General features: G+C 51.9%; 5 protein-coding genes across 10 annotated transcripts; 2 read left to right on the top strand and 3 right to left on the bottom strand.

The window, feature by feature from the left end:
• Nucleotides 1-778: 778 nt before the first annotated feature.
• Nucleotides 779-2,641, bottom strand: LY6G5B (lymphocyte antigen 6 family member G5B). The gene is made up of 3 exons (XM_004598774.2): nucleotides 1,919-2,641; nucleotides 1,651-1,779; nucleotides 779-1,378 (listed from the first exon to the last, which is right to left on the bottom strand). The coding sequence occupies exons 1-3, from the start codon at nucleotides 1,977-1,979 to the stop codon at nucleotides 993-995; spliced, it is 576 nt and encodes a 191-aa protein (XP_004598831.2). The 5' UTR covers nucleotides 1,980-2,641; the 3' UTR covers nucleotides 779-992.
• A 102-nt stretch (nucleotides 2,642-2,743) lies between these two features.
• On the bottom strand, nucleotides 2,744-8,459 carry CSNK2B (casein kinase 2 beta). Of its 2 annotated transcripts, none has more exons than XM_004598706.4 (7): nucleotides 8,290-8,459; nucleotides 7,578-7,660; nucleotides 5,035-5,137; nucleotides 4,360-4,475; nucleotides 3,880-3,955; nucleotides 3,544-3,733; nucleotides 2,744-2,979 (listed from the first exon to the last, which is right to left on the bottom strand). In XM_004598706.4, the coding sequence occupies exons 2-7, from the start codon at nucleotides 7,647-7,649 to the stop codon at nucleotides 2,889-2,891; spliced, it is 648 nt and encodes a 215-aa protein (XP_004598763.1). In that variant the 5' UTR covers nucleotides 7,650-7,660; nucleotides 8,290-8,459; the 3' UTR covers nucleotides 2,744-2,888. The 2 variants fall into 2 exon arrangements, with proteins under 2 accessions (XP_004598763.1, XP_058521485.1); XM_058665502.1 differs by having other exon boundaries at nucleotides 8,218-8,296.
• Nucleotides 8,460-9,215: 756 nt separating this feature from the next.
• GPANK1 (G-patch domain and ankyrin repeats 1) lies at nucleotides 9,216-12,225 on the top strand. The gene is made up of 3 exons (XM_058665489.1): nucleotides 9,216-9,276; nucleotides 9,741-10,460; nucleotides 11,011-12,225. Exons 2-3 carry the CDS (start codon nucleotides 9,835-9,837, stop codon nucleotides 11,453-11,455), a joined length of 1,071 nt encoding a protein of 356 aa, XP_058521472.1. The 5' UTR covers nucleotides 9,216-9,276; nucleotides 9,741-9,834; the 3' UTR covers nucleotides 11,456-12,225.
• A 1,650-nt stretch (nucleotides 12,226-13,875) lies between these two features.
• Nucleotides 13,876-16,279, top strand: C1H6orf47 (chromosome 1 C6orf47 homolog). Its single transcript, XM_004598775.4, has one exon. It carries the CDS (start codon nucleotides 14,670-14,672, stop codon nucleotides 15,540-15,542), a length of 873 nt encoding a protein of 290 aa, XP_004598832.2. The 5' UTR covers nucleotides 13,876-14,669; the 3' UTR covers nucleotides 15,543-16,279.
• A 38-nt stretch (nucleotides 16,280-16,317) lies between these two features.
• On the bottom strand, nucleotides 16,318-18,631 carry APOM (apolipoprotein M). 5 transcript variants are annotated; one of them, XM_058665522.1, is made up of 7 exons: nucleotides 18,411-18,631; nucleotides 18,103-18,216; nucleotides 17,641-17,795; nucleotides 17,286-17,359; nucleotides 17,097-17,195; nucleotides 16,822-16,920; nucleotides 16,318-16,455 (listed from the first exon to the last, which is right to left on the bottom strand). In XM_058665522.1, exons 1-7 carry the CDS (start codon nucleotides 18,558-18,560, stop codon nucleotides 16,430-16,432), a joined length of 717 nt encoding a protein of 238 aa, XP_058521505.1. In that variant the 5' UTR covers nucleotides 18,561-18,631; the 3' UTR covers nucleotides 16,318-16,429. The 5 variants fall into 5 exon arrangements, with proteins under 5 accessions (XP_058521505.1, XP_058521517.1, XP_058521530.1 ...); XM_058665534.1 differs by having other exon boundaries at nucleotides 18,103-18,322; nucleotides 18,424-18,547; XM_058665547.1 differs by having other exon boundaries at nucleotides 18,103-18,319; nucleotides 18,424-18,538.
• Between the last annotated feature and the right edge of the window lie 1,715 nt (nucleotides 18,632-20,346).

Below are 20,346 nucleotides of genomic sequence, written 5' to 3' on the forward strand. Positions count from 1 at the left end.
TCATCTTTGGATCGGCGCAGCATCAGCCGTTGCGGTCACTTGGGGAGCGAATCATCAGATGGAAGATCTTCCTCTCTGTATATATGACTTTGTAATAAATAAATCTTTATATATAAAAAAAGCCATAAAAGCCCAGAGTGGGTAGGGCTCAATTCCAGTTAGTTAACCCTCTTTAACCCATCTGCAGCTGCCCACACCTAAACCTGAACCCATAAACAATGTGACACAGATTCAGTCCAGGCCATTTATTGGGGAGGAGAACAAACGATGTGGAGCACAGCATGAGATGCCTGGAGTGTGAGTGTCAGACGAGGTGAGCTAGGGCTGAGGAGGCCAGAGTCTGTGATAAGAGAGAGAAGGCAAAAGCAGGCCAGAGGGAAGAAGGGATGGTGGAGACAACGAAGCAGGAACACAGATCACCAAATTAAAAAAGGGAGACAGCAGTCAATCCCTCACTCTGGCTTCAAGTTTGGCCTGGCACTGGATCTGAGAGAGCTGGGTCTGAGCTGAAATGGCACGTCATAAGAGGGAGGGCACAACCAGATGATGGCAAAGGGATGAAGGAAACAATGTTCCTTCCCTTGGCCAACCTGGGAAGAATCCATTGAGTTTTTTTTTTTGTTTTTTTTAAAGATTTATTTTATTTTTATTACAAAGTCAGATATACTGAGAGGAGGAGAGACAGAGAGGAAGTAGAGCTGCCTGGACTAGAACCAGCGGCCACATGGGATCAAGGCGAGGACCTTAGCCACCAGGCCACGCCGCCAAGCCCAATCCATTGAGTTTTGATTTGGTTTTGGTTTTTAAAAGAACACCATCATGGCTCAGTAGGAAATTAAAGCAAAGCCATATAGGTACTGGAAATATGAAGGAGGTTGCCCCAAGAGATTAGTGACCAGAGAATGAGGGTTTTCTCAGAGAGGGCAGCGCAGTATGCTGGGGGGTGTGAGGGAGACATGCTGGACCAAAAGGCTTTAGAGAAGGGGAATGTGTCAGGGTCCAGCACGGGGAAGAACCACAAGTCCTGAACTGTTGAGGAACAAGTAGATGTGGCGCAGGTCAGCAATGGACATGTCCACGTTTGGGGGCAGGAGGTCCAGGTCGTCAGGCTCCTTCCCAGCAGGAAGGCCAGGTTGAGGCAATGAAAGATTCAAGGCCTGGTAGAACTGCTGGATCTGGAAGTCCGACAGGGGCCTGGCCCTGTCGTGGTGCTCAGTCGTGGAGCTCTCAAGCTGCGGGCTGGTCCAGGAATTGCAATAATCGTACGGACAGCACTGGACCTCGTACCAGTAGTTCGACAAGTAGGTGCTGCGCTTCTCTTTGCAGCGGTAGGAATTGTGCTGCCCACAGCCTCGGATGTTGAAGCGAGCCTTGTTATCTGGAGGACAGGGGACAGCTAGTGACTCCTGCCACTGCCTCCCACAGTCCTTAAACCTGGCACCCTGCCACTGCCTCCATTCTCGAGTCACACTTGATTTCTGTCATGAATTTCTTCAGAAGTTGGGAAAATGAGTTTAGCTGGTCCCCAAAACCCCAACCCTTTCCTCCAAGATCTTCCTTACACTTCAGAGCCTGGTAAGCCCTCATTTGCTAAGGGAAACCAAGCCGGGGACTGTCTCAGCAAGAGCCCCTTCTTGGAACTGTACTCACTATAGTGGATGGTGATCACCATGCACAGGGATGAGGTGCTGATAGTGCACTTCTCTGAGCCTGAAATGCATCCCACAGCAGGATCTTCCAAGAGGCAGAAATGGCAGGCCCGAACTTCCGGAACAGGAGCTGGGAAACAGAAGGGAGGGACACGAGCACTGGCTCATTCCCCAGTACCCTGCCGGGCAAGATGTCGGAATAGCTGGAGTCCCACCTCCACCCCTCCCTGAACACAGGCAGCCCTTTCTCCCTGTGGGGGTCCCCTTACCCTTCCCCGCTACGAGGTCCACTATGATCAGCACACCCACAAGGGCATGGACCTCCATCATGTAATTCTGGGGACAGGGATGCCCCAAAGCTCCAGGTTCCTGTGACCACGCGCCTTGATCTGGAGCTGCAGCAGGCTTGGGATAGGCGGTCTGAGCCGGAGCTCCAGTTATAATCCTGAGGCAGGAAGTTCCTGACTTGGCTAGGAAGACAGCATCTGCTGCCCACAGGTCTGGTTCCTGGAGTGTGGGAACCACAGCCTACACAAGAAAAACCGGGACACCACCTGGGCCTTCAACCACTTGTGTACTTTGTCCTCAGAGAACCAATTTCCCTAATCCTCAGGGGTCAACTGACTAGTGTCTCTCTGGCGCCACCTGCTGTCCTCTCCTCACTACAAGGCCAAGTCACCAACTGGGGAACCCAGGATGTCCTTTCTGAGAGCATGTTCAGCTCCCCCAGCAGAGGGCACACAGAAACCATTAACAGCAATTCCACACCAGCCTCCCCTCTGCACCCCATACAGGTCTGTTCATTTAAAAACTTTAAAACAAAATTCAAAAAGTGCTACTGATTGAAACCCTTCACAGTTTAAAGGCAACTAATGATACCCCAAAGTTCTAATCTTGGAAATTCCATTTTTATGGGTCTTTCTCAATTTATACTTCCCATACCTAATACTAAGAATTTTGGTCTGTTCTACAATAAAAACATCCCATAAACCCAATGGGCACAAATCTGGGGAGGCTGCGCAGGGCTATGAGGGTCCCGGGGTCCAGCACATCACCACTGCCCCTTCCACTACCACAAGCACCAGCAGACTGCCTCGTGGCCTTTTCTTCCACTTTATTTCATATTCCCACCACAATAATGACTCCTTTAATTTAAACTAAAAACCATAGAGGGTTTCTGAAAGGGTGACAGCAAAGGAATAGAGGTGTCAAAGACTGAGGGGCAGCTGGGTTGGGGAATCAACGGATCGTCTTGACTGGGCTCTTGAAGTTGCTGGCGGCTTGGAGCTGCAGCTGATAGGCCATCGGATGGATCTTGAAACCGTAGAGCCTGGGTGGGACACAGGTCAGAGAGACAGCAGGGTGAGGTCCATCCTGGCCCTGCCAGTGGCCTGCATGCCCACTCCCTGCCAGCTACCCAATGGTTCCTAAACTTCTTCACTCATAAGTACTTGAAAATAATTTTAAACAATCTTTAAAATTAAAATTTCAAAAGTTATATGTTAATACCACTTTCAATAAAAACTGAACTTTTCTTCCCCACTCCAGAGCAGATGAACCAAACTTAACCTGTAACTGAGGATCTCTTAACAAAAGGTCAAGTACTTGACAGGCAGACAGTAACAGCTACTGTTTAAAAATGGTACTTTGAGTGCTACATAGTGGTCTAAACTCATACATCTGAAAAGCACGATCAGGCAAGTGCTGCTGCCACTCCAGCTTAATGAACAAGGGAACTAAGAGATTGGTCAACTTTCCCTCAGACACCAGCAGGAAGCAACCCTGGCTGTGAGAGCAGTTGGCTGCAGGAGTGGGTCACCCTCCGCCCATCCTTCTCTCTGGGGGATCCTGAGTCTTTCCTTTGACACACAGTAATTCTACGTCTGCTCCCCACCTGGGCACAAACTGGTTGGCAGGTCGCTTGGGCCGGTACTCGGGATGCACCATGAATAGCATGTGAGGGAAACCGGTGCCGAAGTAGGCGCCATCTGTGTGATGGTGCCGTGACGACTTGGGTGTGTATACATCCATGCACTTAGGGCAGTAGAGCTTCACCATGGCTTCACCTGGGATGTCCGACAGACCTGGGAGACATTGCAGACTCAGCAGGCTGGGCAGCCCAACTCTGTCCCACTCCTTGCCCCAAAACTTACTTCACAACTTGCTGCACCCGAGGTACTTCCCAGGGAATTGCCCGATGGTGCCCGCTTCTCCCTGCTTTAATACTCACCGATAGGAAGCATTGGCTGGTTCTCACAGTACACACGGGGACAGTAGCCAAAGTCTCCCTGCTGGTATTTTTCCAACTGAGGTGAATAAAATGGAAGGGATTGGCGGGTAGGGGTGAAGAGAAGGAGAACTCCTTCATCAGTCTAACCCATGTCACTCTGCCCCCATCTCCTGCCTCTTCTCGAGACCAAATGGGCCCACAGACCCCTCGGCTGCCTTCCGCCAGTCAGGGAGGCCACAGACCTTCAGAGCCATTGGCTATTTGTTCTCTGAGGAAAAGGCAGTCTACAACTCTGATCAAGCTCCTATTTCTCTCCTTGAGAACACCCCCTCCAAAGAGTTCACAATTCCCCAGTCCAAATGCTGGGCTTCTCTCATCTCAGCTAGACGTCTCGACAGGGCTGCCATGTTACTTCTCCCTGTAGGAACCTGTTGCCCTTACTGCCTCAGAGGGAGTTCCGTGGGAGCAGAAAGGCCTCACCATCTGGGCGATGCCTCGGTTGGTGAGGATGTAGCGAGCATGGATCAGTCCATAAAGCATCTCAGCCGCCTGCTCAATCAGGTCGCTCTGGTTGGGGTTGTCTTCCAGCTCTTCATCTGAAATATGGGCCAGCCAAATGCAACCACTTGTTTGCCAGCTTTCCTTGGCACCCCGCCCATCCCCGGGGGCTGCTGGTTGCCCAGTTTGCCCAGCACCTAGCTTTGAGCCTCACCCAACTCTCACGTGGGCCTTTACCCTAGGGTCTCAGACCCTTCCACCAACTCAGGTAGCCCAGCCTTCTTTCCACACCTCTTCAAGCCTCTGCTCTCGTCTCTCCCTCCCAACTCCTTAGTATATAAATACAAAGATATCAACGCAGAAGGTGGAACTCTAGACTGGAAGGTACAAGGCAGGGAAAGAAACAGTAAGCAAGATCTATGAGAAAACTGGCATTCACAGAAGAGAACTCAGTTACAAACTCAGAAAGTAAGGGAACAAGTGATATGCTATAAAACTAGGCATGAGTTCAAGTTGGGGATCAAACCCAAGCAGGGACCTTGGAATTAGAGGTGTTAGGGAACCAAAAGGAAATGTAGGAATTCAAGAGGTAAATAGGAATTCGAAGAGAAAAAAATAAACGCACACACATGTGAAACAACCTTGAGGGTGTCTTACCAGGTTCCAGGTCCAAGATCATGTCTAAAGCTTGTCGATAGTGAGGCACCTGCTCATTGAGCCCAGTAAGGTTAAATTTGTCCTGGATGTAGTCTTCATCCACCTGTTAGAATGCAGAGGTCAAGACAGAACTTCATCTTAAAATATACATATATATATATTTTTAAAAATTTATTTTTATTTGAAAGTCGGATACACAGAGATGAGGAGAGACAGAGACGAAGATCCTCCGTCCGATGATTCACTCCCCAAGTGACTGCAACGGCTGGAGCTGAGCCAATCTGAAGCCAGGAGCCAGGAGCCAGGAGCTCTTCCAGGTCTCCCACATGGGCACAGGGTCCCAAGGCTTTGGGCTGTCCTCGACTGCCTTCCCAGACCACAAGCAGGGAGCTGGATGGCAAGTGGAGCTGCCGGGATTAGAACCGGTGTCCATATAGGATCCAGGTGTGCAAGGGAAGGACCTTAACCACTACGCTATCGCGCTGGGCCCAAGATATATTTATTTATTTATTTATTTATTTATTTTTTTTATTAATTACATTGCATTATGTGACACAGTTTCAAAGGCTCTGAGATTCCCCAACCCCTCCCTGTGCCCTCCCCCCATGGTGGATTCCTCTACCTTGTTGTAGTATTAAAGTTCAAATTAAGTCAAGATCCTTTCTTTGCAAACAAGATATATTTATTTTTTTTATTTTTTTAAAGTTTTTTTTTTTAAAGATTTATTTATTTTATTACAAAGTCAGATATACAAAGAGAGGAGGAGAGACAGAGAGGAAGATCTTCCATCCAATGATTCACTCCCCAAGTGAGCCACAACGGGCCGATGCACGCCGATCCGAAGCCGGGAACCTGGAACCTCTTCCAGGTCTCCCACACAGGTGCAGTGTCCCAATGCATTGGGCCGTCCTCGACTGCTTTCCCAGGCCACAAGCAGGGAGCTGGATGGGAAGTGGAGCTGCCGAAATTAGAACCGGTGCCCATATGGGATCCCGGGGCTTTCAAGGTGAGGACTTTAGCCGCTATGCCATACCGCCGGGCCCAAGATATATTTATTTTTAAAGGTAAATTTTACAGAGAAAGAGGCCTTCCATCTGTTGGTTTGCTTCTCAAAATGGCTGCATTGGCCGAAGGTGAGATAATCCAAAGATAGGACCCATGTGGGTGCAGGAGCCCAAGGACTTGAGCCAATCTGTGCTGCTTTCCCAAGCCATAATGAGGCAACTGGATGGGAAATAAAGCAGTTGGAACTTGAATCAGAGCTCATATGGGATGCTGTCGCTGTAAGTAGAGGATTATCCTGAAACAAAACCCCACCTGGCCCCAATGGGAACTTCTATTGGAATCCCCAGCGTTAACAGTTAGTAGGCAAGGTGATCTAATGCTTGTCCTGAATACAACTGCATCTGGCTTCCGTCTCCCACTCCCCGCCCAGCCTAAGCACTTTAGGCACCCATGCCCTCCTACGAAGACTTCAGCTTCTCTCCTCTAAGGACAAGCAAGCACAGCCACCTCCTCTTACAGACAGCTGAGGTCCCCATGCCTCCAGGCCTGTTTCTCATGCCTAGGAAGCAGTCCCATCTTCTCCTTGGGGAAAGCTGCTCTGAGGAAGGCGGGAACGGAGCATTCTGGGTTTTGAGGATGGTGAGAATTACCTGCGTTTGCACATTACCAAACGTCCTAACAGTCACCAGACATAGGGACTACCAGCATGATTCCACTCATGCAAAAAGAAAAGAGGAAGGACATTTGGCAAAGAAATTAGAGCACCATCTGGGACACCCACAGGCCAAACCGGAATGCCTGGATTCAAGTCCCAGTTCATTTTCAGTTCCAGCATTCCTGCTAGCACACACCCTGGAGGACATCAGGCCCAAGTACTCGGGTCCCTGCCACCCACCTGGGAGGCTTACACTGACTTCTGGGATTTCTGACTTCCGCCTGGCCCAGCCTTCACTGTTGAGGGCATTTAGGACATAAGAAAAACGAAAGCTAAACAAAACCTCCACAGCCTGACTAGTCCAAAGTTACCTTGCAGGAGGGTGACAGAATTGGAACTTGGATCTTAATCTTGCCACATCACCACAGGGCAGTGGGGGGTTTCCTGACAGGACCCCTCCTGTACAGCAAAGAGTTTCCATGTAGCAAAACGTGCAGAAGGCAAATCTGTACAATGCCTGTCCATGGGGATAGCACCATGGCTCAACAGACTAATCCTCCACCTGCAAGCACCGGGATCCCACAAGAGCGCCAGTTCATGTCCCGACTGCTCCACTTCTCTTCCAGCTCCCTGCTTGTGACCTGGAAAGCAGTAAAGGATGGCCCAAAGCTCTGGGACCCTGCACCCACGTGGGAGACCCAGAAGTTCCTGGCTCCTGGTTCACACTGGCCGTTAAGGCCCTTTGGGGAGTGAACCAGAATAGAACATCTTTCTGTCTCTCCTGCTCTCTGTAAATCTGCCTTCCTGATAAAATAATCTTAACAACAACAACAACAACAAAAATGCCAGGAGTTGGCAAGTGGGAAAAGCGATCAGAACTCACCTCACAGAAGAATTCATTGCCACGGAGCCCACAGAACCAGGAAATCCAGGACACTTCTTCCGAGCTGCTCATCTTCAAGTCAGCTGGAAAAGGGAGTTTCTGTCAAGCCCAAGCTCTCCCCTCCCTGGCTCGGGCATCCTCCCTCCTCCCACACTGTCTTTCAGCTCTGGAAGAATTTGGGCCACCCCTATATTTTTTTTTAAAGGAGCCCGGCTTCCGGGGCATGCTTCTCTAGCTCTTCTTACACCTCAGCCCCTTCTCTCTAACTTGAGAAATTCCTTGGGGTCCCGGCACTCGGGAGGAGCCAGCAGGGACTGCCCTGCCAGTCCTTGCCAACACTTCCCCCGCTCCTGCAAGCCAGGACCCTCTCCCGCGTGTCAGCTCGGGCAGAGCCCTCGGCTCGGGCTGCCCACCACCGCAGGGCTCTGCAGGTCCCGGCACTTCTCAGGATCCCGAAGTTTCTCTCCCCGAGCAAGGACTCAACACCTCCTCTGCTCACAGCTCGGGGCGGGGCATGGGCACCATCGGGTTGCTTTCACCGAGTCTCCCCCCGAAGCCCCAACAACCTGCCCCTCATCTCTTAGGCCATCCCTCCCTTCCAGTGGCGCCGGACTGGATCCCTTCCTCCCTCGCCCCCCACCTCAAGATGCCGGAGACCCCATGTGCCGCTCCGGAGACCCGGAGCTCCGCACCGCGACGACCTCTGACTCACCAGCTGGACGGGGAGCGGGAGCGGGGTGGGGGAGGGGAACCGCTGCTTCCGAGGAACGGCGGCGACTGCTACACCGAAGGCCGCGGACCCGACCGCGGCAGGCGAAGTGGGGTGGGGGGGCGAGTGGAAACTGGGGAGGGTGGGGGGGGAAGAGGGCAACGCGCAAGCGCTCCGGGCAGGGCGCCGCGGTGGCTGCTGGGAGATGAAGTCCACTACGGAGGTAAGCTGGCGAAACGAAGGAGAAGCGAACTACGAATCCCAAGACCACTCACTCACGACCCTGGGTGTCGCGAGGCCCCTGAGGCAGCGGCTTGGGGGGCGGAGCACAGCGAGGCGCCACCGGAAGCGGAAGCCAAGTAAGGCGTTCGGGGATGGGAGCCTGAGAAACAGAGTCGGATGCTCCTTCGGACTGAGGGGCCCGAAGGGGGCGGGGAGAGGAGCGAGGCCGGCGGAGCCCGTGGACGCTGTCCTCCGGTGCCCCGACTGACCGCCGGCGGGGCCCTGGTCCGGCCCGGGCTCGGGCTTCCTGGGATGGGCTCCGTGCTGAGGAACCTGGTGTGTCTGCGCTGAGGACGGTGTCGCTGGAGCAGGACGGCCCCAGGGCGCTGGTCTGAGGCGGCGCCAGCCACTGCGCTGTGCGTTCCCTGGCACTTCTCCATGTGCTCTTAGGGCGCTTGGGTGGGTCTGAAGCTGAGGACCCTAGGTGTACCCTTCTAGCCTGATTACAGTGATGGTGAGGGGCACCGTGGCGTTATTTAGTGTCACAGCACTCCACAGGGTTCCCTCCGGCTCCTCAGGGACTTTCTGAACTCGGAGAGCGGTTCCCCAGCTTCTGAAGATGAGCTTGGAATGGGGGCTGCATTGAGGGAGGCGAAGGGCCTTGAGGGGCGTGATGTAAAAGCAGACCCAGCCGACGGATCTTCCCGGTGGGGAAGAGTCCGGGTGAGCATCCGGACCCAGCCCCTTGGGGCGCGCCAGTGCGCTCAGGTAAGGCTGGGCTGCCGTGGTGGTGCTGCTACGCATGCGTGCTCGTGCTGTGTGTGGCTATCTGATGGTAGCGACGCTTTTGATTAGGGTAGCGCCATTTTGCTGTACGGAAGCAGCGCAGACTGCATCTTTTGGAAATCTTCCCGAGAATCGTCATGACTGTTTCTGTTCGGGACAAGGGAATCCCAAAATAGGATCAAGGAGCATTTAAAGGGCCAGGCTGAAACATTTCTTACTGATATGTCTTCCTGGGAAGGAGAGTGACGTTATTTGTTTAACAGCTGTCTCTTGAAGTTTTCCTGTTAGCTTTTAACAAACGGGAATGTCTGTTATTGCAAGGTTTTGAGACCCATAGTCCTTGGGCTGTGAAGTTGTGGGGTCAGTTTTGTGGTGGGAGGGTGGTGGTGTTTTTTGTTTTTGTTTTTGTTTTTTTGGCTTTAAAGCTACTTTTCCTTTTCCACCAGGTCCCTGGAGATGGCGTGGCACCGTAGCAGCCACTAAGAAGTTGACTTGTCGTATCCTCCCCTGGCCTCGTCTTCTCAGTCCTTGCCAAGAGCTATGTCCAAGCCCTCCCTGATCACATTCACCCCCGCCACAGACCCCAGTGACCTCTGGAAGGATGGGCAACAGCAGTCCCAGCCTGAGGAACCGAAGGCCGCCCTGGATGGGACTGCCGCCCGAGCTTTCTACGAGGCCCTCATTAGGGATAACAGCAGTGCCCTGGAACCGCAGACAACTCACCCCGAACCTGCACTGGCAAGAAAGCGGAAGAAGAGAAAAACGATGAGAGAGACTGTGGCACAAACAGCATCAGCAGGAGTGTCAGGAAGACACGAACAGTGGAGATCTCCTGAGGCTGAGGACAAGATGACCCAGAAGATCCTGAGGGCCGCCCAGGAGGGAAACTTGACAGAGCTGCGAAAGCTGTTGGAACCCCATGAGGCAGGGGGAGCTGGGGGGAATATCAACGCCCGGGATGCCTTTTGGTGGACTCCTTTGATGTGTGCTGCCCGTGCGGGTCAAGAGGCAGCTGTGCGATACCTCCTGGGCCGTGGGGCTGCCTGGGTGGGTGTCTGTGAGCTCAGTGGCAAGGACGCTGCTCAGCTGGCTGAAGAGGCTGGCTTCTCCGAGGTGGCCCGCATAGTCAGAGAGAGCCCTGGAGAGACAAGGACCCCAGAGAATCGGTAAGAAGCCCAGATAAAACTCTTTTCTGTGCACTGTCCGTCCCAAGCCTCCCCAGCAGAGGCTCCAGAAAAGAACCTAAGGGGGGGGGAGGGTTCTATCCAATCTAAGCCGATACAGTAGTGTACTAGAGTGCTTATAAACATGAACTCCCTGGGTTTCAGTCCTGATTCTGCTTACTTGCATGTAATCTAATGTTCACATGTTGCTTCTTAGTTTATGAGAAAGGGGCTATATAACAGCACCCTTTTTAACAGAGTTATGGTTAGGATTGACAGGTTAACACATGTGACGCACTGGAACAGTGTGTCCCACACAGTATGCAAGGTATAAATATCGATTAATCAGAGTTATTCCTCCCTGGCTCTGGGACTTGTGAACCAGGATACCATCTCTTCTCCCAATGATTCCTCTCTGAGTCCCACATTGCTACATGGGAAGAAGGCAATTTGTTCCTTAAACTGAAAGGATTCCATCTGACCCAACTAAGGCCTCAGTTCCTCCGCTCTTCTCTTTTTCTCTTCCCTTTTAACCTTTTTTTTTTCTTTGCAGGTCCCATACTCCCTCTCCCCAGTACTGTGAGACCTGTGATGCCCATTTCCAAGACTCCAACCACCGCACATCCACTGCTCACCTGCTATCATTGTCTAGGGGTTCTCAGCCCCCCAACCTTCGCCTTGGGGTGCCCACCTCCAGCCCAGGTTTCCAGCTGCTGTTGAAAGGGGGCTGGGAGCCAGGAATGGGGCTGGGACCCCGAGGTGAGGGCCGAGCCAACCCTATCCCCACTATCCTCAAGAGGGACCAGGAAGGACTTGGCTACGGATCAGCACCCCAGCCCCGAGTCACACACTTCCTCTCTGGAGATACCCGGGCTGTGGCTGGAAGGGTGAGAGGCCCTCGGGTGGCTACACTGAACCGAAGGGAGGCTAGAAGGCAGGAGGAAAAGGACAGAGCCTGGGAAAGGGACCTGAGAACATATATGAACCTTGAGTTCTGACCTTGAGCAGGCCAAGCCCTAGTCTGCTACAGACGTCTAAGGCAGGCCTCCAACCTGGGGCAGTTTGACTTACGCATTCTGGGATCTGCCCAGGTACAAGACCTCAGGTTTTGAATGCTGAGCTGAGAGAAATAAATTGTCTCCCTCTGTTGTGGTTTATTCACTTTTCTGAAAGTTGTGGGGAAGTCAAAAAGAAGTTATTGTCACCACCTATAAATTTCAGCTAATTCAGAGCCTTCCCAAGTAACATAATAGGGTCACTTCACTTCCCGTCTGGGTTCATTTCCATGTTCTGATAACTTCTGGTGCTACCTCACTTCTTCATTCAAACCCTGACCCAGGAACTTCCCAGCTCCATGGTAAGGATCACCTCCCTCAGGAAGGATCCTCTGACCACTTCAACCTGTTCATTCACTAACTTCACAAACAAGAAGCTCATATAGTATGTCATACAAGCATGGGCTAATAGTATGTTGCAGCAAGTTAACCTGTTTTAGACTGGATTGCTAGTTCGAGTCTTGGCTGTTCTGCTTCCAGCCCAGTTTCTGCTGATGTGCCTGGGAAGGCAGTGGATGAAGTATCTGGGCCCTACTTCCTGTGTGGGAAACCGGGATGGCGTTCCTGTCTCCTGGCATGAGTCTAGCCCACAGAGGGCTGTTGCAGCCGTTTGAGGAGAAATTCAGCAGACGGAAGATCTTTCTTTGTTATTCTGCTTTCCAGATAAATAACAACAAAAGAGAATACAAATAAAACACATTCCCAACCAACAAGGAATTAAGCAGTTTTTGGGGGGAAGGAGGAGCTATTGTGTGCCCAAATACCACAAATCATGATAGATACTGCTGCTCTGTGAACATCACAAAATGTCCAATATGAATAGGAAAGATGCCAGAGGTGGCATTGTAAGCAAAGCTGTTGTTATGCCAGCATTCCATATACACACCAGTTTGAATCCTGGCTGAGTCACTTCAAATCCAGCTCCCTGCTAATGTGCCTGGGAAAACAGAAAATAGCCCAAGTTCATTGGCCCCTGCACCTTCTCTTTTTGTACTCATAATTTTTTTTGAAAACAAATGACAGAACATTCGCAAAGAAAGACTCAGGACCCAGCGTGATGGCTCAATGGCTAAATCCTTACCTTGCTAGCACCAGAATCCTGTATGGGCACCAGGTTGTGTCCTGCATACTCCACTTCCCATCCAGCCCCCTGGTTGTGGCCTGGGAAAGCAGTAGAGGATAAACTGGGACACTGTGCTCACGTGGGAGACCCAGAAGAAGCTCCTGGTTCCTGGCTTTGGATTGGCTCAGCTCCAGGCGTTGTGGCCGCTTGGGGAGTGAACCAGTAGATGGAAGAGCTGTCTCTCTGCAAACCTACCTTACCAACAAAATCTTAAAAAAGCAGGCCCAGCGCAGTAGTGTAGTGGCTAAAGTCCTTGCCTTGCTCTCGCTGGGTTCCCATATGAACACTGGTTTTTATTCCGGCTGCCCCACTTCCCATCACGCTCCCTGCTTGTGGCCTGGGAAAGCAGTTGAGGACAGCAAGCTTATAAGCAAATCTGAGGGCAAGGCCAGGCATTTTGCTAAAGTTCAATGGCAGAGTCCTGGACACCTTCTAAATAACCCAGGCTTGACAGAGTACTTAGGACAAACTGCAAGGAAGGTCATAACTACACTTAGAAATCCAGCTGTGGTCTCTTGAGAAACAAGAGTGGAGCTTCCCTGGTCAGGGCAGCCTTTCAAGATAAACGCTTTAGCAAGTATTTTATCAAAATGGTTTCAAGCAGAGTTCAAGTGCTTGACCCTTGCTGCTGGTGAAGATGTGTGAACAGACCCAACCGTATGTTCAGACAAATAAAAATTTTATTAAGTCGGAGGTGTTTATAATACTTTGTAGTGAAAGAAGGAAGTCAGGAAAGGTCCAGTTTTACTGGAAAAAAGTCACTGTGGTAGGGGGAAACCAAAGGTTATCCAGCTTATATGTTGAGCTGGGACCAAGACTGGAGTCCTAAGTCTCCTAAGTTAGGGTTCTCCACTATCTGGAAATTCCTAAGAACAGGAGGAACATGTTTACACTTCTCTTTCCCCCACTCCCACATCCTCCCTCCCTTTGGTCCCTTTGGATCCATTATCTCAGGTGCTAAAGCACTCGAACCACTCTGTTGTTGAATGCCAGCACAGAGGGACAGGGAAAGATCAGTCGTGCCTTTCTGGCACGGGAAATGAAGAAGTGTTGGAGCATGTGGAGAACTCTAGGGGACAGCGGTGGGGCAGTGAGTTTAGCAGGGCTCTGGAGCCCCAGGGTCTTAGGCGCTAGCCCTGTCCCTGGGGTTCTGCGCACTGCGCTGTGGTGCGCAGTGACAGCGCAGGGGCACGGGGGAGGTCGATCCACAGGGTCCGCCCCGAAAACTGCCGGCTCCGCCCCCGCCTGTCCCTCCGGTCCCGGAGCAGCTGCTTCCGGGCTCCGCGGCTCCGGTGGCTCCGCGAGGCCGCGGCTGCGGCGCTGGGCCCAAGAGGGCCCCCCCCCCCACGGTGTCTGGACTCCTGGGTTCCCAGGTAGGCCCGCGCTTTGCCTCGCGACTGGGTTCTCCGAGGATTTTGTCCTGACCTTGCAGAGGCCGCGTCTCTGCTGCGTGCTCGCAGGACAGTCGAGCTACTTCGTAGGATTCATAGCCCCCTACATCAAGGGACTGGGACTGACGCCGTTGGCGGGAGTCTTCTGTATACCTCCATCCCACCTCCCAACGAAGAGACTTGCTACTCCTCGAGCTCCCTTAGGGCAGCAGTTTGAGGTCTTCAGATCCAGGGGGACCTAGGACCTCGGGGCCACCCACTGCTGTTCCTTCTTGGATGGAGCACTGCCTCCCCAGATTCTGGGGCACCTCGGGGAGTGGCCTGAGTGAAACTGACACTGCAGGGGTGACCAGGCCTTGTCATAGCCCTAGACGCCTGGAATCTTGTGTGGGGTGTGGGAGCCAATACTTGGGGATGTTTCTCTTTGCTGAAGAACCGTAAGAAAGGAAATCAGCCGCTGGCCACCTTTGAGGCTGCATGGCCATTCAGGGTAGTGAGAAGCCACTTCTGACTTCACAGGAGGACGCAGTTTCCCAGCAAACACTTGTTCTGAGCTTGAACAGACTGGCTGCCTAGAGGACCCTGAGATTCTAAGTAGTGGCAAGACTTGCCCCAGGATTTGGAGGCTCCTAACACCGCAGCCATGTTCCTGCGTCGACTTGGCGGTTGGCTGCCTCGTCCCTGGGGCCGTCGGAAACCAACAAAGCCTGACTCCACGGTGCCAGAACCCAGGTGGGTGGACAGCTCTTCTGAGAACTCGGGCAGTGATTGGGACAGTGCTCCAGAAACCTTGGGAGATGGGGGGCCTCCCAAGGCCAAGGCCCCAGGGACGCTGCGGAGCTCTGAAGCAACACCAGAACCAAGCAGGGAGCCCCACGCGGAACACCTGGGGAGCAGAGGAATGGAGTCCCTCAAGTGGAACAGGGGTGTCTCCAGCACACAAGAGTCAGAGCGGCGAGAAGCTGGAGGGACTTTGGGAATAGAGCCTGTGGACACGGGAAGCAACAGGAGACCTGGGGTGTCCCCTGAAGAGGGACTGAGTATTGCTGGGCCTGAAGCTGCAGTGGAGAGACCCAGCCGGCACCAGAAGCTGCTGGGTTGGCTGCAGGGGGAGCCAGGGAGTCCCCCACGGTACCTGGGAGGCCCGGAAGAGTGTCTGCAGATCTCCACCAACCTGACCCTGCACCTATTGGAGCTGCTGGCCTCAGCCCTGCTGGCAGTGTGCTCCCGGCCTTTACGGGCGGCCCTGGATGCGCTGGGCCTACGTGGACCACTGGGCCTCTGGCTCCATGGGCTGTTGTCATTCCTGGCTGCCCTGCATGGGCTGCATGCTGTGCTGAGCCTCCTCACCGCCCATCCCCTGCACTTTGCCTGTCTCTTTGGCCTCTTACAGGCCCTGGTGCTGGCTGTCAGCCTCCGGGAGCCCCGTGGAGATGAGGAGGCTACTGACTTGGAGGATGAGGGGTCAGAGAGGAAGGATGAAGAGCAAAAGGGAGACACAGGCAAGAGGCTGTGACTGTGGGCCGGGGCAAAGGATAAACACAGAGTACCATTTAGTAGGTATGCGTGTGTATGTGGGTGGAGGATTGCAAGGACAGGGACCTCAGGAATGGGGAGGAGACCATAGAGCATGTGGGCTCAGGGCCCCTCGTCACATGCACAGGAGAGAACAGATCTATTTGGTGTCTGTGTTTATGGGTAGTGGGGCCATCACCCTTGGAGTCACCAGCTGTCGTTATTTTTTTGCTTTTACATTTCTCCCACTTTGTTGCTTTTTGCTTTTGTGGTTGTTTTTCACCTCCACTTTTTAAAATCCAAAAAAAAAAAAAAGTGTCATGCGTGAAGAATAAAGACCAAATGGTCCTTTCTACTTTTTAACTCCCTAGTGGAGGAGGCCAGAGGCAGAACAGAATTCTACAAAAAGAGCCTGGGCTTGGGTCTTAGGATCTGAGCCAGCTAGGGAAAAGTGGGGCTGCTGAGCCTGAGGGCTGAAGGGGACAAGACCCCCTAGGTGACAGGATCTGGTATTCACGGAGCCACAGGGAGTAGGGATAGGGGAAGCGGTATTGACCAGAGGGAGAGCTCACAGACACACTGGGGAAAGCGCAGGTGTTTGTCATCACCACTTAGCAATAAATGACTGTGTCACACTAAATCCTAAATACACCACTACAAAATAAGTTACCCCCAATCACGTGTCCTTTCTGATGCCGTCCAACTGCGGGGATAGGTGGCGGAGGGGCTGGCTGAAATGTAGGGTGTGGGACTGAAGTGTGGAGACGAACACAGCAAAGAGGTGAGGACTGAAACTTTATTATTCTTGAAAGGCAGCTGGGAGTCTCCAGCTTCTCTTCCCCGACAGGACCTTGGCTCCCACAGAAGTGCTCAGGGGGCACAGGTCGGTTACTGGACAGACAGCTCACAGGCCTCTGTGATGGGAAGAGGGAGAAAAAAAGAGGATGGAGAGGAAGTCCAAGGAAAGAAATGAGGTTGGGGGTAATGTGGGGAAAATACATTTTTCCATTCCTAGAAAGAAATGGTCCCCGAAACTTTTTCCCTTCCCTCTTTATCCAATACAAACATAGAAACCTCTCTTTGGAGTTGCCCAGAACCCATTCCGGGAGCCACGACCCTCTGATGCCATCACAGCCTATGATGAATGGAGCCAGCAGTGGTCACTCTGTAGGAGGCAGCCTGTGGTGTTGCCCTCTGGTGCTATCACAAGCCTGCCTCTTTGACCCAGCACCCCTACAAGACTCAGTGAGTTCTAACCCTCTGAGTCGTTAAGCCCTCACCTTGATTCCTGGGAGTCAGTAAGAAGGCTCTGGAGTTCAGGCAGGAGGTCAGAGACTGGAATTCCTGCACACACTTCTCTGGAGGTTGTGGTGAGCGATCTGTGAGGGCAGGGTTGGGTCAGGCCCCTCAAAGCCCCTGCTGTCCACTCCCACCCCTAGCAAGGGCCTCCTGGAGTGCTGGGCCCTTGCTGGGAGGATGTCACAGAGCCTAGAGTGAGACCTTTTACCCCTCCTTGTTGCCCCTTGGCCCTTCCTGTCTCGCGTCCCCTACTCACTGTAGAATAGAAAGCGCTGATATCCCTGCCCGGTCTCTTTCAGCATGATTCCACCTGGGCATGAGCTGGAGAAAAACTCTGTCTTCATGTCAGGGCGGCCTGTCAGTGTGGGTGGAAGGATGTGTGAGGTCAGAGATGTGAAACCAAATAGAGGGAGCTTGGGGAGGGTGAGGGCTGGAGAGAACCAACCTTCTGTCGTCAGATTGGCGCTCCCTTCAGTCAGATGGTAAGTCCACTTCCGTGGCACACAGAGTCCATTTTTTCTGCAGAAATGGTGGCAAACAGGATCTTAGGCTGTCCCTTCAACCACCCAGCACTAGTCTCCACTTACTCCACCTGATGCCTTCTTCAAGCCTAGCTCTGTTTGGGTTGCACACCCCGAGATGTGGTTAGACCCATCTCTCTCCAGGGGACACTAACAGAACTCCTGTATTCACTGGGGGCAAGAACACTGGCTTAGTAGTGCAAAGAGCCTAGCTCTTGCTGGGTGCTCAGACTTTAGGCAGCGTACACTCAGCGGTGCCTTTGTCTCCCCTCCACTCACGTGCGGATGGTAGCGCGAAGCTGGAGCTGCACAGGGGTTGAGCCAGTAGCCATGTTGAAGACAATGTTGTCCACAGGGTCAAAAGTCGCCAACTCCACCTTGGTGGGAGCTGCCCCTGCAATAAAGTGCCACTGGCCCAAGTAGGGCTCTAGAGACTGGAGATGGAAAAAATAAAAGAGGTGAATCAGGAAAGAGCAAGAATTAGGGGTGGGGTATTGGCTGCCTTCTTCCTGACTGGGGGTCGAATCCATGACTAAACAATCACTAAATGACTTTTCCTCTCTAACCCTCCCCAAGTCAATCTGGTTATCCACTCTCAGTTTGGCCAAGTCTTCATACTGATGGCCAGTGGACTGATACTTTTCTTCTCAGTTTGGCTCCTGGTCATGGTAGGTCATCCATTCGAGTCCCTCTGAACCTCCACCATAAGGTGCCCTCCCCCAACCCCTTCTCAGTCCATACCTCTTTCCCATGCACTTCCAGAGTTGTCAGTGGACTGTTGTTGGGGCACTGCTGAATGGAATTAAGAAGAATGCCATACAGGTAGAGTACAGCTGCCCGAAGCCAGTGGAACATCTTCAAGACAGGAGGGAGTTGCTGCTCGGTGTGACCGGTCCACTGCTGGCTGCTCTGTCCACTGTGCTTCCAGCCCCCTTGCCTTGACCCTTGACCCTTTCAGCTGCTAATGAATAACTTCAACCTTGTTTTCCAACTCCAGCCTGGCTTACCTAGTGTTTGGGCCTTCCTCCCCCTCTTCTGCCTACACTCACTCCACCATGCAACCTGGGATGTGCAGGGCCTCTTGGAGTCACGAGAAGAGCTGAGTCCTCAGGTAGGAGCCCACAGTCTTTCAACCCGTATCTGAACTGGATGTTTGCTGTGTGGTGCAGCACTGAGGAGACACTGGGATTTTCAGTCATTCACTTAGCAAACTGTTTTTTGAGTTCCAGATGTTTGCCAGGAACTAGCTAATCTGTGGGGATATAAAAATGAATCAGATACAGTCTCTGGCCTTGAAGTTAGTAAAGGGAAAACTAGCTGAATACATAAATCATTGCAGTATAACCTGATCAGTGTCAACAGATACAGACCAGTCACGGGGTCCATGACAGGTGGGGGGGTCATGTCAGAGTTTTCTCTTGAAGTTTCCAATTAGGGAAACAGTATGTATACACTCTGGAAAAACTTGAGGACACTCAAGTGTTCGTTTGCAGTTTTTTAAAAAAAATTTATTTTCATTGCGCAGTCAGATATACAGAGAGACAGAAACATCTTCTGTCTGATGATTCACTCCCGAACTGACTCAACGGCTGGTGCTGAACCGATCCGAAGCCGGAGCCAGGAACCTTCCTCCAGGTCTCCCACATGGGTACGGGGTCCCAAGGCTTTGGGCCGTACTCAACTGCTTTTTCATGCCACAAGCAGGGAGCTGGATGGGAAGTGGAGCTGCCGGGATCAGAACCGGCGCCCATATGGGATCATGGCATGTTCAAGGCGAGGACTCTAGCCCTTAGGCACGGCACGGCACCAGGCCCATTAACATGTGTTTTTTTTTTAAAGATTTATTTATTTTATTACAAAGTCAGATATACAGAGAGGAGAGACAGAGAGGAAGATCTTACATCCAATGATTCACTCCCCAAGTGAGCGCAATGGCTGATGCTGCACCAATCCGAAGCCGGGAACCTGGAACCTCTTCAGGGTCTCCCACGCAGGTGCAGGGTCCCAAATCTTTGGGCCGTCCTCGACTGCTTTCCCAGGCCACAAGCAGGGAGCTGGATGGGAAGTGGAGCTGCCGGGATTAGACCCGGCGCCCAAATGGGATCCCCGTGCGTTCAAGGCCAGGACTTTAGCTGCTAGGCCACGCTGCTAGGCCCAGCATGATGTTTTTTTTTTTTTAAATATTTATTTTATTTTTATTACAAAGTCAGATATACTGAGAGGAGGAGAGACAGAGAGGAAGTGGAGCTGCCGGGATTAGAACCAGCGGCCATATGGGATCAAGGTGAGGACCTTAGCCACTAGGCCACGCCGCCAAGCCCCAGCATGATGTTTTTATAACTACAAGGTAGCCATGCAACATAGTGGTTGAAATTCTAAATGTAACTCTTAACCCTTTCCTATTAGATCTGGGATAATTTGATTGATCTTCATATTTGTTTTTCCATCTATAAAATGGGCAAATTATCAGCCTCATTTAATTGAGATAATGTACACAAAGTCCTTAGCAAAAACCTGAAAATGGGCCAAGTCCCAAGTAAATACTTACTAATGGTAAATACCTGTAAAGCACTTATTAGCTTCTGACAGGTCATTTCTGACAGGGATAGGCAGGAAGCAAAGAAATGAAAAGAAGCCTCCATGAGATCATAGGGAGGAGCTACAAATGCAATGAGATGTAGGTTCCCTTCCAATCAGTTCCACCCATGGATGAAAACCAAAAGGTTTATTCTGGACATTGAAGCTTGCTCTGAATTTGTGATTTACCTAAAAAAAAAAAAATTCAAAACTTAAATCCAAGTCCATTTGACTGGTCTACTTTGGTGATACTTGACACTTCTTGTATTAAACAAGTAAAATGCACACACACACAAAGGTAAAATGCCACAATTTCTGGAGAAGTAGAATTGGAGTCTGGTAGAACTGTGTTGGTCGGTTCTAGCACTCAGGTTCACTTAAACATACTCATCTAGGGCCAGGCATGAT

The sequence above is a fragment of the Ochotona princeps genome, chromosome 1 (assembly GCF_030435755.1).
Source record: "Ochotona princeps isolate mOchPri1 chromosome 1, mOchPri1.hap1, whole genome shotgun sequence".
Classification (NCBI taxonomy): Eukaryota; Metazoa; Chordata; class Mammalia; order Lagomorpha; family Ochotonidae; genus Ochotona; species Ochotona princeps.

Excerpts from the sequence above, each read along its gene's own strand:
- LY6G5B (XM_004598774.2), bottom strand. The coding sequence starts at position 1,979 with ATGATGGAGGTCCATGCCCTTGTGGGTGTGCTGATCATAGTGGACCTC. Across the intron at positions 1,780-1,918 it reads GGACCTCGTAGCGGGGAAGG|CTCCTGTTCCGGAAGTTCGG; the intron begins GTAAGGGGACCC and ends TCTGTTTCCCAG. Across the intron at positions 1,379-1,650 it reads GGTGATCACCATCCACTATA|ATAACAAGGCTCGCTTCAAC; the intron begins GTGAGTACAGTT and ends CCTGTCCTCCAG.
- CSNK2B (XM_004598706.4), bottom strand. The coding sequence starts at position 7,649 with ATGAGCAGCTCGGAAGAAGTGTCCTGGATTTCCTGGTTCTGTGGGCTC. Across the intron at positions 5,138-7,577 it reads GCAATGAATTCTTCTGTGAG|GTGGATGAAGACTACATCCA; the intron begins GTGAGTTCTGAT and ends GCATTCTAACAG. Across the intron at positions 2,980-3,543 it reads GCCAACCAGTTTGTGCCCAG|GCTCTACGGTTTCAAGATCC; the intron begins GTGGGGAGCAGA and ends TGTCCCACCCAG.
- GPANK1 (XM_058665489.1), top strand. The coding sequence starts at position 9,835 with ATGTCCAAGCCCTCCCTGATCACATTCACCCCCGCCACAGACCCCAGT. Across the intron at positions 10,461-11,010 it reads ACAAGGACCCCAGAGAATCG|GTCCCATACTCCCTCTCCCC; the intron begins GTAAGAAGCCCA and ends TTTTCTTTGCAG.
- C1H6orf47 (XM_004598775.4), top strand. The coding sequence starts at position 14,670 with ATGTTCCTGCGTCGACTTGGCGGTTGGCTGCCTCGTCCCTGGGGCCGT.
- APOM (XM_058665522.1), bottom strand. The coding sequence starts at position 18,560 with ATGACTGAAAATCCCAGTGTCTCCTCAGTGCTGCACCACACAGCAAAC. Across the intron at positions 17,360-17,640 it reads CTTCGCGCTACCATCCGCAC|AAAAAATGGACTCTGTGTGC; the intron begins GTGAGTGGAGGG and ends CCATTTCTGCAG. Across the intron at positions 16,921-17,096 it reads TCAGCGCTTTCTATTCTACA|ATCGCTCACCACAACCTCCA; the intron begins GTGAGTAGGGGA and ends CTGCCCTCACAG.